The 15214-nt window shown below is 36.2% G+C and overlaps 1 protein-coding gene across 9 annotated transcripts in view; it reads right to left on the bottom strand.

Annotated features, from left to right (window-relative positions):
* Positions 1-849: 849 nt before the first annotated feature.
* Positions 850-15214, bottom strand: part of SCEL (sciellin) — a 49865-nt gene continuing 35500 nt past the window's right edge. For 3 of the 9 annotated variants that reach the window (XM_072410844.1, XM_072410875.1, XM_072410867.1), the window contains 8 exons: positions 14400-14462; positions 12428-12490; positions 11298-11348; positions 8856-9158; positions 6809-6883; positions 5211-5319; positions 4356-4458; positions 850-2996 (listed from right to left, as the gene is read on the bottom strand). In XM_072410844.1, the coding sequence (XP_072266945.1) occupies positions 2980-2996; positions 4356-4458; positions 5211-5319; positions 6809-6883; positions 8856-9158; positions 11298-11348; positions 12428-12490; positions 14400-14462 (784 nt within the window). In that variant the 3' untranslated portion in view covers positions 850-2979. The remainder of the gene's footprint in view (positions 2997-4355; positions 4459-5210; positions 5320-6808; positions 6884-8855; positions 9159-11297; positions 11349-12427; positions 12491-14399; positions 14463-15214) is intronic. The other 6 variants (XM_072410860.1, XM_072410898.1, XM_072410853.1 and 3 more) reach the window with 3 other exon arrangements.

Genomic DNA, 15214 nt, shown 5'->3' with positions numbered 1-15214 from the left:
TGGGCAGGGCAAAGTGTGACCAGATGCTCACTCACATGGGAGAGACAACTTGAAATTTGGTAGAAATACTGCCCCATTGCCACTTCATCCTAGACAGCTCTGTTCAGGGACAGCATTGGTAAAAACTGTCGACTAGTATAAGAGACTAGAAATGCAATGGTGCGCTAAAAATTAGGTGCTGCAGCACATATTTTTTACTTTAAATCTGCAAATATTTGCCTTCATGGATTACTTCTTTCCTTACCATCAAAAAGCTAATGAAAATTAAAAAAAAAAGTTTCTGTTGTCATGACATACCTTCATTTAGATGCATTCACATCAGCACTGGATGTTTGTGCCTCTCTGGGCAATGCAAGCAGATCATGAATGGTGGGAGGAGTGGAAATGGTACTGGACATAGCTTCATAAAAAATTATCACAGCGCCTTGCCTCAGTACCCCTTCCCTCTCAAGAGCATTCAGCCCTTAAGAAAAAAAAAGGATTCCTAATTTACAGACACTGCTGTGAGCCAGCTCCTGATGAAGTGTAGCAAGAAACTGGCTAACAGTCAGAGGCTTTAAAGCTTTCTACATATGTTGGTGCATGGAGCATTAGCACATCAGACTTCAGTGCACATAAAGGTGGCTACAGCAGGGCTTTATAAAACCCACAAAATAGAGAATGACATGTAAAAGTTTTAGGGTATGGATTACAGATGAATGGAAGGGATAACACTTTATGTGCCATTCTAATTTGCATACATAAAAATCACTTATAAATGTCAACTGAAAATTTAAAAAAATAAAAAGCAAATAGTTAATGATACATACATTCTTTCTGTTGAAAAAAGCAAGCCAACAAGTGGGAATATAGTTTTTATTATCTTATTTTTATTTAAATACATATTACAGTAGAAAAGGAATTACTATATCAAGTGAATAGAAGATGAATAAAAAAACATACAGAACATACAAACTCAAAGTAAACCTAATCTCTAACATTAGCAGTTTTTTTGGCATCTATTAAAAGCAAAAAATAACAGAGGGCTAAGATACTTTCCTGTGCTGAAGAACAGGCTGCCACTGGCTTCCTTCAGTATTTAAAGGTCTAGACCAGAGGTAGGCAAACTCCAGCCTTCAGTCTAGCCTAACGCCTCTATAGTTATTTATTGTTGGATCCCGCCTAATTGAATTGTCGCGTTATCGTGAGTTTCCGCAATATCATCGATATCATCCCGCACAGTTCCCGCACAGTAACCCCAATTACTATGCCTAAAGAGCAGAAAACAATGCGCAGCTACCAGTCTCGGGAAGATTGACCTCAAACGTTGTGTCTTCAACCCCAATGGACTGACAAATTATTCTTCGTCCAACGCGGCAACAATGCCCTGTGTTTAGTGTGCAACGACACCAACAGGACTTTCAAGAGGTCAAATCTCAAAGGGCATTTAGATGCCAAGCACGCACACATGTACAAAGACTACACTGCAGATGAGCAGAAGACTGAGGGTGCTCGCTTGCAGTCATGGTTGGAAAAAACCTTTCCTTGGACACCTTGTTTCTTCTGGCCTAGTGTGCCTTCTTGACCTCCTGAAATTGCCTAGTAGTCCATAAAGTTTGCCTATCCCTGGTCTAGACCTTGGCTTGTGCAATCTTGGAGGATCAGGGTTTAGATAAATTTATATTCTTTTTCAGTGGAGATTATGAAAGGCACGCATTGTAACCCTCCTGTTTTTCTCTGTTTCATGAAAACTGACTGTAGTTCAGGTTCACTGGTGACAGCTGATCATTCTGATTTGTTCCAGTTTTCATAAGTCAGTCACAGTGTACATTTTGGTACATAATATTTTAAGGTTAGTTATGGTACTCTAAGTTTTTATTGTAAAATCACATAGAATAGTACATTACAGATGGTAGTTCCCAAGACAAAAAGTAGTATCCAGAGATATAGAACAGTACCAAATCAAGGGTGGACACCAAAGTACCTTGTCAATAAAGCTAGTACAGGATTCATTTTAAAAAGATTAGCAATTACTGTTAGCTTCTAATATTATGACATCCATCAGCAGAAACAAAGCTTTCCCATGTGTAGCACTCTTGCAAAATTTGATTTTAGTACAGATTAAAATATTTACAAAGATACTCTTTAAAGAAGAATTCCAGGTAGACATTCTATATATGAAACACCCTTTTAGTCCATGTACAGCATGAAAAATAAAGAAGAAATATTTTGCCGGGTAGAACGGGTACTGATGTCTATTCACTACCGTAAACCAGTTGGTGTTTCAGAACTTTTGCTATATATGGGGATAAAATGACATAATTGTCACTCTGAAGTTCCATTCTCCATTGTGCTGAGAAATCTGAAAAAGTCCGGAGAAAATGTTGTTGTGGGTTTGGGGGGGGGGGCAAACACAGCCCACATTAAAACAAAGATTGACGGTATATGGCCAGCCTTGCATTTTAATAAGCAATTTTCTTTTGGGTCGATTTATAAATAATTTTACCCAATATTCACCTTTTAACCAAAATAATCAGCTATTACTCAAGATGCCTAAATTTTCCTAACTGTGTGAAAGGTGAAAAAGTTGTAAAATGTGGATAAAATTTCGGTAAATCTTTTTAAAACAGACCCTCTAAGTGTCCTTTGTATGTCTTTTTATTTGTGTCTGTAGATATCTAAAACTAAACCGCAGTAATCCTATTTATTTTCTTGGTTAGGGAAAAGAAGAAAGCTCTTTTATTCCACAATTCAAATTTTACAACAGAATGTTCTTGGCTTCAATACTTATTGGAAACTATTGTTTGCTGTACATTACACCAGTTTAATTCTAAATAAAGTTCAGTAATAAAATAGAAGGTTGTAAATCTTAATGAAGTAAAATAATTCTTCTACAGCCTTTATACAATACAACCCCAGCCATTTTCAGTTAAACCAGAAAAGCTATAAAATGCCACTTTCCATATTTGATCTTCTATAGTTGGATTTTAGATTCTTAATTTAGAGGATCCATTTCTCTGAAAGACAAAATACAGCTTGTAAACTTACATGCAAATAGGAGGACAGCTGGATAAATATTCTGATCTGTTTAATAAAAGAAAGCTTGTATACAAATCGGCACAGCTAATCTGATTTGTACATTGCCTGCTGTTGCCTTGTGTTATGCAGAGCACAGCTGGAAAAAATGCCTAACATTTATCATGTTATTTATTTATTTTGCAGCTACACACTTGTATTTCATAAATTAATATATTAGTATTCTAACTTATTAGCATTAGTATTCTAAATTATATATCACCTTGTATTCTTTTAATGTAAAGCTTACTGAAGCAATCTGAAGCAGATTGGTTGCTTGTTGATAACTCATCCATTGATTAATGGATGTGCAAACAGACACTACAAAAAAAATGTAATTGACTTTGAATAGTCTAACCCAGGGGTGCCCAACTGGTGGATTGCAATCTACTGGTAGATCGCAAAGGCAACACGAACAGATTATGGAGCCCTGCCTTTCAAAATAAACTCTACCGCGCACAGGAGTTATTAAGTCCAAGTTTTTTATTGTTGGTGAATCATTTTGACTTAGTAATTTTAAACGTAGCTTGCAAGCCAAAAAAGTGTGGGCACCCCTGGTCTAACCCCATTCCAGTTAGTTACAAAACTAGTAATCAAAGAGGAAGCCTTCTTCAAGATTCCCTTGTTTGTTCCTTGTCCTATTATTTTTCAGCCTACCACTCAGCTTGCCTCCAGCCAGGCAGTGCTGGCAGTACAGAGTGTACTCAAGGCATAGTATGATTTACATATATTTAAAGCATGTTCCAGCTCTGCACAAACATCAGTCATACATACATGAAAAGTAGACCTACCCCACATGCAGACGATTTCAAAGATTTGGTATAGCAAGCTAGCCTAGCTAGCAACTAGTTAGGGTGGTGTACATGCATAGGGTAATTAGAAGGAAGTAAAGGACATTCGATTTTTATCGAAAGTATGTTTTATTGTACCTGTCTCGCAAACCATCATTATTAGTAAGAGATCTTTCTATGGGCAGCTAACATAATAATTTTGCTATGTTTGGGTGTCTGCTTCTTAAAGAAAACCTCTAACTGAAATCAGTTTGGCATTATATCTTTTTATTTACATGTATGCTGTGCTAAACTGATTTTATGTATATCTAAAGGATTTCGGGGGGTAACTTAAAAGAAAGCACAGCCAAGTATTTCCATTTGAGCATTGTCTCCCATTGAAAGTTTGGATTGAATGACTGTAGTGACCTATTTACCTGTTTGAATAATTTCTGTTTGCAACTAATCTCTGCAACATCCTGTTTTTGACAACAGTGTTATTGTATTTGGTTTTTGCATTTTATAGCTTACCTCTTGCAGAAAAATAGCATGGCTCACAGTGAATAGTTTGTTTATAGATCCACATGCTGTCACCAGCCTTCAGATTTCCCAAGGGGCCAGAACATGCTTCACACTGAAATACAAAATAATGTTCACTTGATGTCTAATGTAAAAAACCACAGACATTAAAAAAGTATTTTTTTTAATAATGTTTATTGTAATAATGCATATAATTAATGTATGAACATGCTCTGTCTGTAGTGCTAGCAGGGACCATTGTACATTCAGGCTAGACATAGACATATTTTCACCTACATTAATAGATAAAGTAACATCTGTATGCTAGCTGAATCACTGAAACTCAGCAAAGGTAATTGTGTGACACACCGATTGCACAAAGTTGCACAGACACAGCAAAAGGCTTTCTTCCCTGATCATAGTAAGAGTTTAGGAGATTGATTCTAATGTACAGTACTATTGTAAGTACAGATTTACTTCCCCATGTTCGTCAGATAACCAGGGCATTTGTCCATTTATAGGAATCTTGATCATATGATCCAAACAGATTAGAGCAGTGATTTCAGATCTGCTGATACAATACTACACAAAAAGGTCTGCAATATATATATATATTGCGCAGATGAAAAACTGAGCTAAAAAGAAATGTTTGCCTTTTGGTAGTACATTTTCACTTTGTGTAATATTTGCACTTGGCATGTAAATTATCTTCAATAAGTGAATGTATGATGGCAACTCCATCTAAATTGTTAGGTTCAGACAAAATAGGCAGAGTTAAAAAAGAAGGAATTGTAAGCAAATCCTCATAATAATTAATAATGACTGAATAATCACATTCCTAAATCTAATCACAACTAGTCAGTTTACCTTGAAGCATGTTGCATGGCAGCATATGTTTAAATCTGTAAGGATCATTTTGGCATCAATGCCAAGTGGCTTCCGACAGTAAGTACACATGTCCTTTTCAATAACAGATCTGATCAATATAAAAATAGTAATTAGTATTTTACATAATGGTAAACATAGACATAAAGTACAATTTTCGTGTCCCTAATAATTAGTACAAAAACACTTTTACTATGAAGATACTTTATGTTAGCTTTCTGTAACTGTTTAATGTATTTTCAAGTACAGGCAAGCATTATGAAAGTCCTGTGTGCACTTGAATCTTAGCAATAGGTATTTATCACTGTGTGACTGTAAAAGTAGATGTGTTCTTAAACCAGTCAACAACTTTCTTCAGCTTCTTTTCATTTGCCCTCACTTCCCCTGGCTCTATTACCAGCAATTACCTGCTGTCAAAATGACACCCTGGAACTACTATGAGTTATATGGCAGAAGCATATGTCAAAAGGCAGCTGCTCCTGTGTAAATTACCACTAGCAGATAGTGTCAATGGTGTTCTCCTTGTTATGCTAAGATCTCACCAAGTCCCTTAGAAATTAGATTGTGAATGCCTATAAATCTGGCAAAGGGATTACAAATGGTCACTAAATATGAAACTGAATAATTTACTTTGTGAAAAATATTCTACAAGTGCCAAACATTTCAAATAACTAATAATCTGCCAAGAATTGTCTGGCCTGGCAAATTCAGCCCATCATCCGATTGTTTGTTGATAAAGGGAGTCTCTACGAACCCCAAAATGTTATTTTCATTATGCAAGCAACTCCTAAAACAGTTGGTGTCTAAATGCATGCATCACCATTCAGAGTTTTCATCCATTTAACCCACATGTAAGGTGTTTCAATAAAGGGGATTTGCTCCTAAGAACACCTATAAGAAAGCAATGCTCTACCTTATTTATGGTCACAATAACATACATATTTTGTGAAAACCAAAGACTGAATTTCAGAAGTCATGGAGTCATCTATAAAATATAAAGACCATAGGCCTTATTTATTAAAGCTGTCCATAGCTGGAGAGAATAAACTTTCATCAGTGAAGCTGGGTGATCCAGTAAACCTAGAATGGATTTCTTAAAGGCATTTGCTATTTGTTAGCAAATGTTTTAAATCCTGGACCAGATCCATTCCAGGCCTGCTGGATCTCCCAGGTTCACTAATGAAAGTGTATCTTCCCCAGTCATGGAGAGCTTTAATATTCAGGCCCCATCTGTCTAAAAGTTTATGTTAACTCATATATAATGATCATTTTGTTCAATAAATGATCCAAAAAGGCAAATGTTTATTGTATTGTATCCAAATATATCAATTTGATGTCAATCTGAAGGCATTGTTTGAGTCTATAAAAATGACATTCAGCAAACATTTTTTATAAGTAAATCTTTAAAATGCATGTGTTAATGACATATGAGAATATTTAGTGAAAATCATCTTCACAGATTTATAAATCGATACCTATTGTTTTCCAAATAAATGTTAAAAAGTGAATAAGTTCCATAGTGTTTACATATATGTTCACATCACTTTATATTCTGTTACAAATAAAAATAATGTACTTACCGATCAGAAGTTGAGTAGACAGTTTTAATAGAGTTTGATACAATTGATTGTCCATATGTATTAGATGAAGATATCCTGTTAAATTTAATAATTAAAAAATGTTTTTAAAGTTTTGTAATACAAAAAGATTATTATTATTCAAAGCAACATTTTGTTGAGATTTACATTCCTAGATATGGGAGGCTAAATCTGAAATAAGCAAATTTAGTAATATAAAAACCAGTGTACATTGTTAATAGGAAGGGAGAAAAATGGACATCTACATAGTCAATTATGACTTATGTTCATCTAAATATTCAAGCCAAGCAAGCTTATTTTACCTAATGTCACATTAGTAAACAAAACCCCTCCTTTTGAAACCTAATGTCTAAATTGTTTTAGCCAAACATAATTTAAAAAGTTGAGCTTTCTTTTCCACAAATTAAATCTTAGACTACTGAGTAAGGTTAGGTTCATACCTTCAGTAAGGTTAGGTGTACTCCCAGGAGATGCTACATGGCAGCAGAAGCCCAATAGGGAATGAATAAAGGTAGCAATATACGGTACTAGCACTGCTTTCTGCCACCAGCTCTTTAAGAAACTAGCCGTAAGATTGCACAATGTGAAGGCAGCAGTGGACCTGTCCTAAATCAAATTCTGTACAGTACAAGTGAAATTAATGGTTTCATAAATTCAGTTATAGGACACCTATTCTTCCTTTTTGCTTTTTAAATATATATATAGACCATTGTATACAACAAGTTGGATATCCAAATTAGCAGCAAGATATTTATATGCTTCAAATAGTTTGGCCTAGTTGGCTATATGGAAAAAAGGTGTTTTTGTTCATAATATTAAACCAAAATTGCAAATCCTGCACTACATATACTTACTTCCCACCCCATACCTAGGGGAGAAACACAACAGAATATATTTCTATCCAGTGGATTATGATCTATTTATATGGCCTACTTAAAATGCATTTAAATACAGTGGATATATCTGTGGATATATTTGCACTGCTGCTTGATAAAGTTTTGTGCTTTACCACATGTGAGCATTAAATGTGCTTATTCTGTGCAAATCAGTTTGCTGGTGTCTACATCACTGCTACTCACCAATTCCAAGCTTGCAAAATACAACTAAAACAGCAAGACGTCCAAGGTAAACACATATCATGACTTATATGGCTGTTTGCTTTTACAAGGCTTGGTACAAGGCTTGATATCCAGCCCTTTCTGACTGATGCACAAACCATACTTACTTTGTATTGTACTATGTATTTTTACTTTGTGGCATAGAGTGTTCACATTGGTTATGTTGTTAGAACTAGATTTTATATGTACCATTATTTTATACACCTAATATAGACTTACCAAATGTCAGCTTTAGATATACTGGAGCAGTGATTTTCAACCACTTCAGGTGTACTGTGGGAAATTATGCAATTAACATTGTCGAGGGTCTGTGATGTAGTGACGGGCAGAGTAATGTAATACTTTTTCCATGTCAGTGGGTGGCAGTAGTTAGCTTAATTGCCTTTGTTTATTCTTAGAGACAAGAGAATTAGCTACAGAGTGATATTTTGGAATTTAATTTTTGATTTGTGGTGTGCTGTAGGATTTTTTCAATGTAAAAAATGTCCCATGGCTCAAAAAAGGTTGAAAAACACTGTAGTAGAGTACATAAAAAAACATAAGGAACAAGGCTATAGCATCCTTCCATAAACTAATCAAGGTCATATCAATAGCCTTAAAACCAAATGAATGGTTTGAGGGGAAAATGATGGATTTGGTGGAAAACATTTAACTTAAACTTTTTTTACTGAACACACACTGTACTCTGAAAATAAAATAATCATATTGTTTAAATGGAGTAGCACATACATTTTGGTTTAGATTGTCTAAAAATATTCATATTTTCAAAAAAATCAAATATGCAGCTAACACTGCACCAAATAATTAGGAATAATAGCAACAGAAAAACTAAAATATTTAGTATTCTGCTGTGGAACATTAGGAGAATAACTATTACACAGAAACATATATGATGTACTTTGTAAAATTACCCTGAATCCTGTGTGTAGGTAACATTGGATCGAGTGCTTGGTCCATCAGTAACATCTCTATAAGTTGTTGTTGTGGAACGACGGGATGGAGCATCCCTGTTGTCATCTGAATATTTGTAGGTACTTGTGGGAGTTGAACGTCTGCTTGAGTAATCCTGGGAGTCATTGCTAACATTGTAGGTTCTGGTTGTGGTTGAACGCCTGTTTGGTGCATCAGAGGTCTCGCTTGTAACATTGTATGTGGTAGTTGTAGTTGAACTGCGGGTTGTAGTATTGCTGCTGTTACCAGGATATTTGTTTGTCCTAGAAAAGTAAAAATTTTAAAATTCACCATATTGTTTTAAGCTTGTTTGCTTGAGTTGCAAGCTTATAATAACTATGATTCTCTTTCATGGCCATCCTCTATAAATAGAGTACAGTATGACAAAGCACATTTGTTGTGTCTGAATGGCACTATTTGTATACTAAACAGAAGAACACAATCACAGTCTAAATTTAGAATCAGTTGCTTTAAAACAGCTTAGATTAAAGACAATTGCCTCTCTTTCACTTGTTTTCAGATTTCTGGTAATTGTTTCCATGCCTTTGGTGTTACATCCCAGATACATTAAAAAATTCAGATATCAGATAATCAGATTATGAATTCAATGCAATGATTTCTATTTTTCTGCAAAAGTAGCATGATCATAATAAACAGCCTTAATTATCAAAAGTGTGCTAATTAAAGAAAACACATAAAGACATATGTAGGCTACCACTGTACACATGATACTGTTTGGTTCCACATTTTACCTATAATTTACCTGCTTGCCCTGCATTATGCTGAACAAGCCCCACAAAAAGGGCAGTATTTCTGGGTACATATAAACATGCTCACTCCCCCTTGCTTCACACAATGCAGTGCTTGGCACCTAAATACTGTCATGGTAGGAGGGGGATGCCGAACCTTTTGCAAATAGAGCTTTAGCTGTGAATAAACAGGAAGGAAAAACTGTGCAGATGGTAGTTTAAATAAATCTGGTGACCAATGTGATGTCGACATTGCTTTTATTTCGCATTTCTTATTACACTCGATTTGATGGCTGAAGTCAGAAGAGCTTCATCTAGATTTGGTGGCTTTAACATCGCTTAGCACAAACAGGTTTGTTCAGTTCTTTTAGAACCAGAAATAGAAAATTTGAACTGCATTGTATTCATCTCAATTTCAAACTTACAGCACTAGTTCTTAGACACAATAAGGAAATCTTACAAAATAAAGTGAAGTTCTCTCCTAAACAATGTAGCCATTGAAAGTTTACTCAACTTAATTTTGAATCAAACAAAAGATTGAAAGATGCATGAACAAGTGTTGTACATGCAGCATCATTCTACTCTATGAAGAGGGGAGGGGGAAGAATAGGCGAGTGGCACCCCGCTGCGCTTTCTAATCTTCACTTGTATTGCAGTCTTTCATCGTTCATGGATACGCCAGGACAGATCCATGAACGACACCTGACGAGCGCTGTACACACATTCGATTCTCATTCGATACCAGCCCTAAAGTGATAATTTAACAAGTATAATCTGATGTGTGTGTGTAACCTAAGTTTCCTTCTTTTCTTTTCCCAGTGACAACAGTCACCAGGACATGTACAAAGTAAATCTTCCTAAGGTGGCCAAGGCAGCATTATAAGAACACGACAGGATTCCTTAACTTTCCCTTACTCTATCTGAAATTAAAAAATACAGTTTGGACTTTAGATAAACCTATTGTGACAGAGTGGCTCCAGGGAAAAGATAGTGGATGTTTGGATAGGTTTTTAGGAAGAAACTAGTGATTTTAGGGCCCTAGAGTCGGCCAAGGAAGTGAAAGGGTGGGTTTCTTGGCTCAACTCAACCCTGATTTGGGTTATAGGCACCTGCACTCAGGTGCAAGGATAGAGGGAATTGATCAGCAAAAGGCTGAGGGAATTGATCAGCAAGAGGCTGAGGGAATTGATCAGCAAGAGGCTGAGAAGGGAGCCAGAGTGGGTTCCAGGCTGAGAGAGAGACAGAGTGGATTCCAGGCTGAGAGAGAGCCAGAGTGTTCCAGGCTGAGAGGGAGCCAGAGTGCTCCAGGCTGAGAGAGAGCCAGAGGGTTCCAGGAAAGCCAGCGGCCAAACAGTACTACAAAGTTGTGAGTTAACAGTACTGATATAGTGTATGTGTTAGGAAGAGATGGCACCAAGTGAGGTAGCCAGGTGCCCAGTCGGGCTACTGTTTATTGTTTTGTTATAAAGTTGTCGAGTGTGTACTGTAACACCTGGCTAAAATAAAACTGCTATTATTTTAGACTTTTGGAGTCTGTTGCCTTTTATCTGCCCTGTAAGCATTCCGTTACCATGAGCAACCCAGTGATCCCCACAATATAAAGTAATTATTAACTTTGCTAAGCAAAAGTAAAATGTTTAATAGTATTCTTACCCTTTGTTGGCTTCTCCTGTTATGGCAATTAGGTCATCCAAATCTTGGTTTCTTTGATGTACCATTAAAAGAAAATTTATTACGTATAAGTAAACATTTTCGGAAACATGATCTCAGTAACAAATCTTGTTAAAAGTTCAGTCCATCTAAAATTCACATTTAAAAATATCCTTTATAAGCAAAGTATCTGGCCTGCAGCTTCACCTGTCTTTGTCATAATAAGGGCTCTCCATTTGTGCTTATTTATTTATTTTATATCATTGGATATGCAATAGGGGAAGATAGAACATTCTAAGTTGGCATGGAATACCTAAATGTATAGGAAGAGAGTGGACTAACCATTTAACACAAAAAGGCATGCATCTGTATCAGTGTCCATACATACACTACTTTTGTTGGATTAAATTACCACCACCCCAATCTGATTATAGTCAACACCTGAGTCAATGTAGACATCAGCAATCTCACCAACCAAACTGTCAGTTCACAGCACTAGACACATGTGTTGGTCGTTTTTTTTTTTTTATCTGTTTTTTACTATTTTTATAAAATCTTTGACAAATAAATATTTTACACAAAGTGCTTCCGTGACACAGACGCAGAACACTATGAGTTTTTTTAACATTGAGCACAGCAGTAGTGTACTTTCTGACTTTCCAATTGAAATGTCATACAGAGTGGGTTGAGTGGTATGTACAGATTTCAGCTTGAGCTACCGAGATCTCTGCCTAACTGTAATTTTTCAATTATTATATATTATATATACATTTTATATATGCTTTTTTAACACATTATACCCATATAAGCCAGATTGGGACTGCTAATACTAGAACTTTTCTGTTGAAGGTTAGGTTTAGTGGTAAATCTTTAACGTAGGTTGAAGTTAGTTAGGGGTTAATTAGGTTCAAAAGTCAGTGCTTAACTGAGGGTAATAGAATTGGACCACTGAGGACCAACACACATGGTGGTTTACCAAAATATCCACCTTAATGGTACAGGTAATGCGTGATAAAATCCTTGTCAACACCAAATCATTACACTACTCTAATGTGAATGGACCCTTAACACTCCAACTGTAATTCTACAGTACCATTGGTAAATAAATCTATATGTTTGTACATTTTACTCACCCTTTATTTGTACTAGTAGTGTTACTATTTTTAATTTCAATTAGGTTGCCAAGATTTTGAGTTCTGAAAAATAGACATGCATTCTTGCTTAATGCTGACAATAGCACAAGACTGAGCACAGAGCTAAACATAAAACTTATTAACAGCCACTTTAACAGGCACCTGTAGTTTGCTGGCTTTTTTGGAGTGAAGTTGGAACTCCCAATCTGTATATTTTTTCATTATCAGTTCCTTAAGAAGTACTGACATAATAATTAAATACTGGCAGTGAGTATTTGTAGATGAAAAGGTCAGAAAAGCATCCTCAATATTAGCATTACATGTTTTTTTTAACGTGGAACTGTAGTTAGAGGAACATATGCATAGTAAGCAGCAGACATATATTGTAATATAGAGAGGCCCGCAGCAGGGAAATATGCGGAGGGCTGCATGACAGGCGTGCTCGGACAGACACAAAAGATAGGGGGGGAAGGGGTTAAGGTCAATTACAGGGCAGAAGAGGGAGAGGAGAGAAGGTTGAGTCGGAAGTAGAAGGGGAGGAGTAAGGAGAGGGTAAAAGGAGATATATTGTAATATAGAGAGGCCCGCAGCAGGGAAATATGCGGAGGGCTGCATGACAGGCGTGCTCGGACAGACACAAAAGATAGGGGGGGGGGAGGGGTTAAAGTCAATTACAGGGCAGAGGAGGGAAAGGAGAGAAGGTTGGGTCGGAAGTGGAAGGGGAGGAGTAATGAGAGGGTAAAAGGAGAGTGGAACGGAAGTGAGGCACATTTTTTGAGAGAAGAAATTGCCCACCCTCCCGCCCTTGTTATAAGGGTTGTGGAGGCGGTTGAGGTTTGGTGGAAGGTAAGAGTTCTGGTTCAATTTTGGTTAGGGGGCACCCAAGGTGGTGGTGACCCCCTTTAAGTGGTGAAAGGTGGAGGCCCCTGAGGTGGTACTGTGCTGCTAAGGGGCCAGAATGGTATGGCGGTTATGATGATTATGGTGATGTGGTGGTGGTGGCGGACTTTACCTTCTGGACCTGCAACCTAGTTGTTTGTTGGGTACAAAGGGATTGGTTATACTAAGAATCGGTTCTGGGTGAATAAATGGTTAAGCTATAATTTGTAAGGGTGGTTATTTAAAGGGTTAATTGGATAAAGGTTGTTATTTAAAAGGTTAATTATTGTGGTTTATTATTGTTGTCTATTTGTGTTTTATTTGTTGTTATTAGTATTTGTTAAATTATTTATATTTATGCATAATAATAAGTTATAAGAATTTGTTAAAATGGTATTTTGGTTTAAAAAACGGCTGCTTGCCAGCCACTTTACATGCAGAATGTGTAGTGTGGGGGGGAATCTTGAAGGGGCAAAGGTACGAGCTACCCTAGTCATGTTATATTCCCTGTGCAACTAGGCCTCACCCTCAAGTAGCTGTTATGGGCTGGCTGAAGCTGTGGCTTTTGGATATTTCGGTGGATAGTTTTATTTCTCGAAAGCTATTGGGTTAAAATATATAACATGCTGTGAAACATATTCACTGCTAATAAGCCATGGCAGACTCTCAGCAGTGCCTAAGTATACTATAAAACTAGTCAAATACCAACCAAATAGAATGAGAGAATACAAATAATTTATATAATGTAGTGGGGAATTAAATTTGTTTGTCAGTAATAGAAACTAAAAATAACAGTATTTTCACTGTGAGTATCTCCATTATACTAGAATTAAGGTTAGGTTTAGGGATTACGTTTAGTTAGCAGTAATATTTTTAAGTTAGTTTAACGTTAAGAATTAAGTCTAGGGGTTAATTTAGATTAAGGTAACTGTGAATTTAGGGGCCATTTATGTTTTCAGTTTAAAGTGTGTGGGACAAGTAGAGATTAACTAAATAGCAGCATTCACCAAAAAGATAACAATTATAGAGAACTTGAGCTATTTATCTACATTGGGTATTTTAAATAAATGTATAATTTGTATATTTTACTTACCCCTTATTTGTATCAGTAGTGTTAGTATTTTTAATTTCAATTAGATTGTCAATATTTTGAGTCCTACAAAATATACATGTGTTATTGTTGAATATGTTGAACACCAAAACTAGCACAAGATTGTTTAAACAAAAAGAAACACACACATTAGAAAAATATAAAGGATGCCAGTACTGAGAAGCTGCTACTGCTAACTACCAGCCTGCATACTTGTTCCTAGTCGGTGCTTCAGGATGTACTGACATCATCATTAAATCTTGAAAGGTACCATCTTTAAAAGGAGCGGTCAGTAAATGAAATCCTAATATCTTCAATATTCACACAGGACTGGGTTTTTTACATTTTTAAGTGAAACTACTTATAGGAACATATTATAATTAAGCTCTCTAACAGTACTATCCCCTTAACCTCACCTTGAGTTGACTGTAAGGGCTGTTGAGGATGTAAACTGGTCTGTGAATGGAATGGGGAGTTGGTATATTGGAGTTTGTGGTGGATGTTGGATCAACATGTATACCATGCTGTGACACCACTAGCAGTATCTGAGTATACTATGAATCTAGTCCAATAACTACCAATAAATAGGATAAAAATGGTAAGCATTCATTACACATTGTAACAATAACATAGGCCAGGATAAGAAAAAACAGTTGGGTGTTCTCCCTGGACACTGCATTTATATGCCTACGGGATCCAGGGATGCAAACCCTGAAATTAATAGTCAAATATAAATAAAATATAAATGGCAAACCTACTGTATTTGACCCCTGGAGGTATGATATTTTAGACACCCCTCCAGTATACAAAAAGTATTT

The sequence above is a fragment of the Pyxicephalus adspersus genome, chromosome 1, assembly GCF_032062135.1.
Source record: "Pyxicephalus adspersus chromosome 1, UCB_Pads_2.0, whole genome shotgun sequence".
Classification (NCBI taxonomy): Eukaryota; Metazoa; Chordata; class Amphibia; order Anura; family Pyxicephalidae; genus Pyxicephalus; species Pyxicephalus adspersus.
The sequence above is the reverse complement of the archived record's forward strand: the minus strand, read 5'-3'. Positions and strand labels throughout refer to the sequence as shown.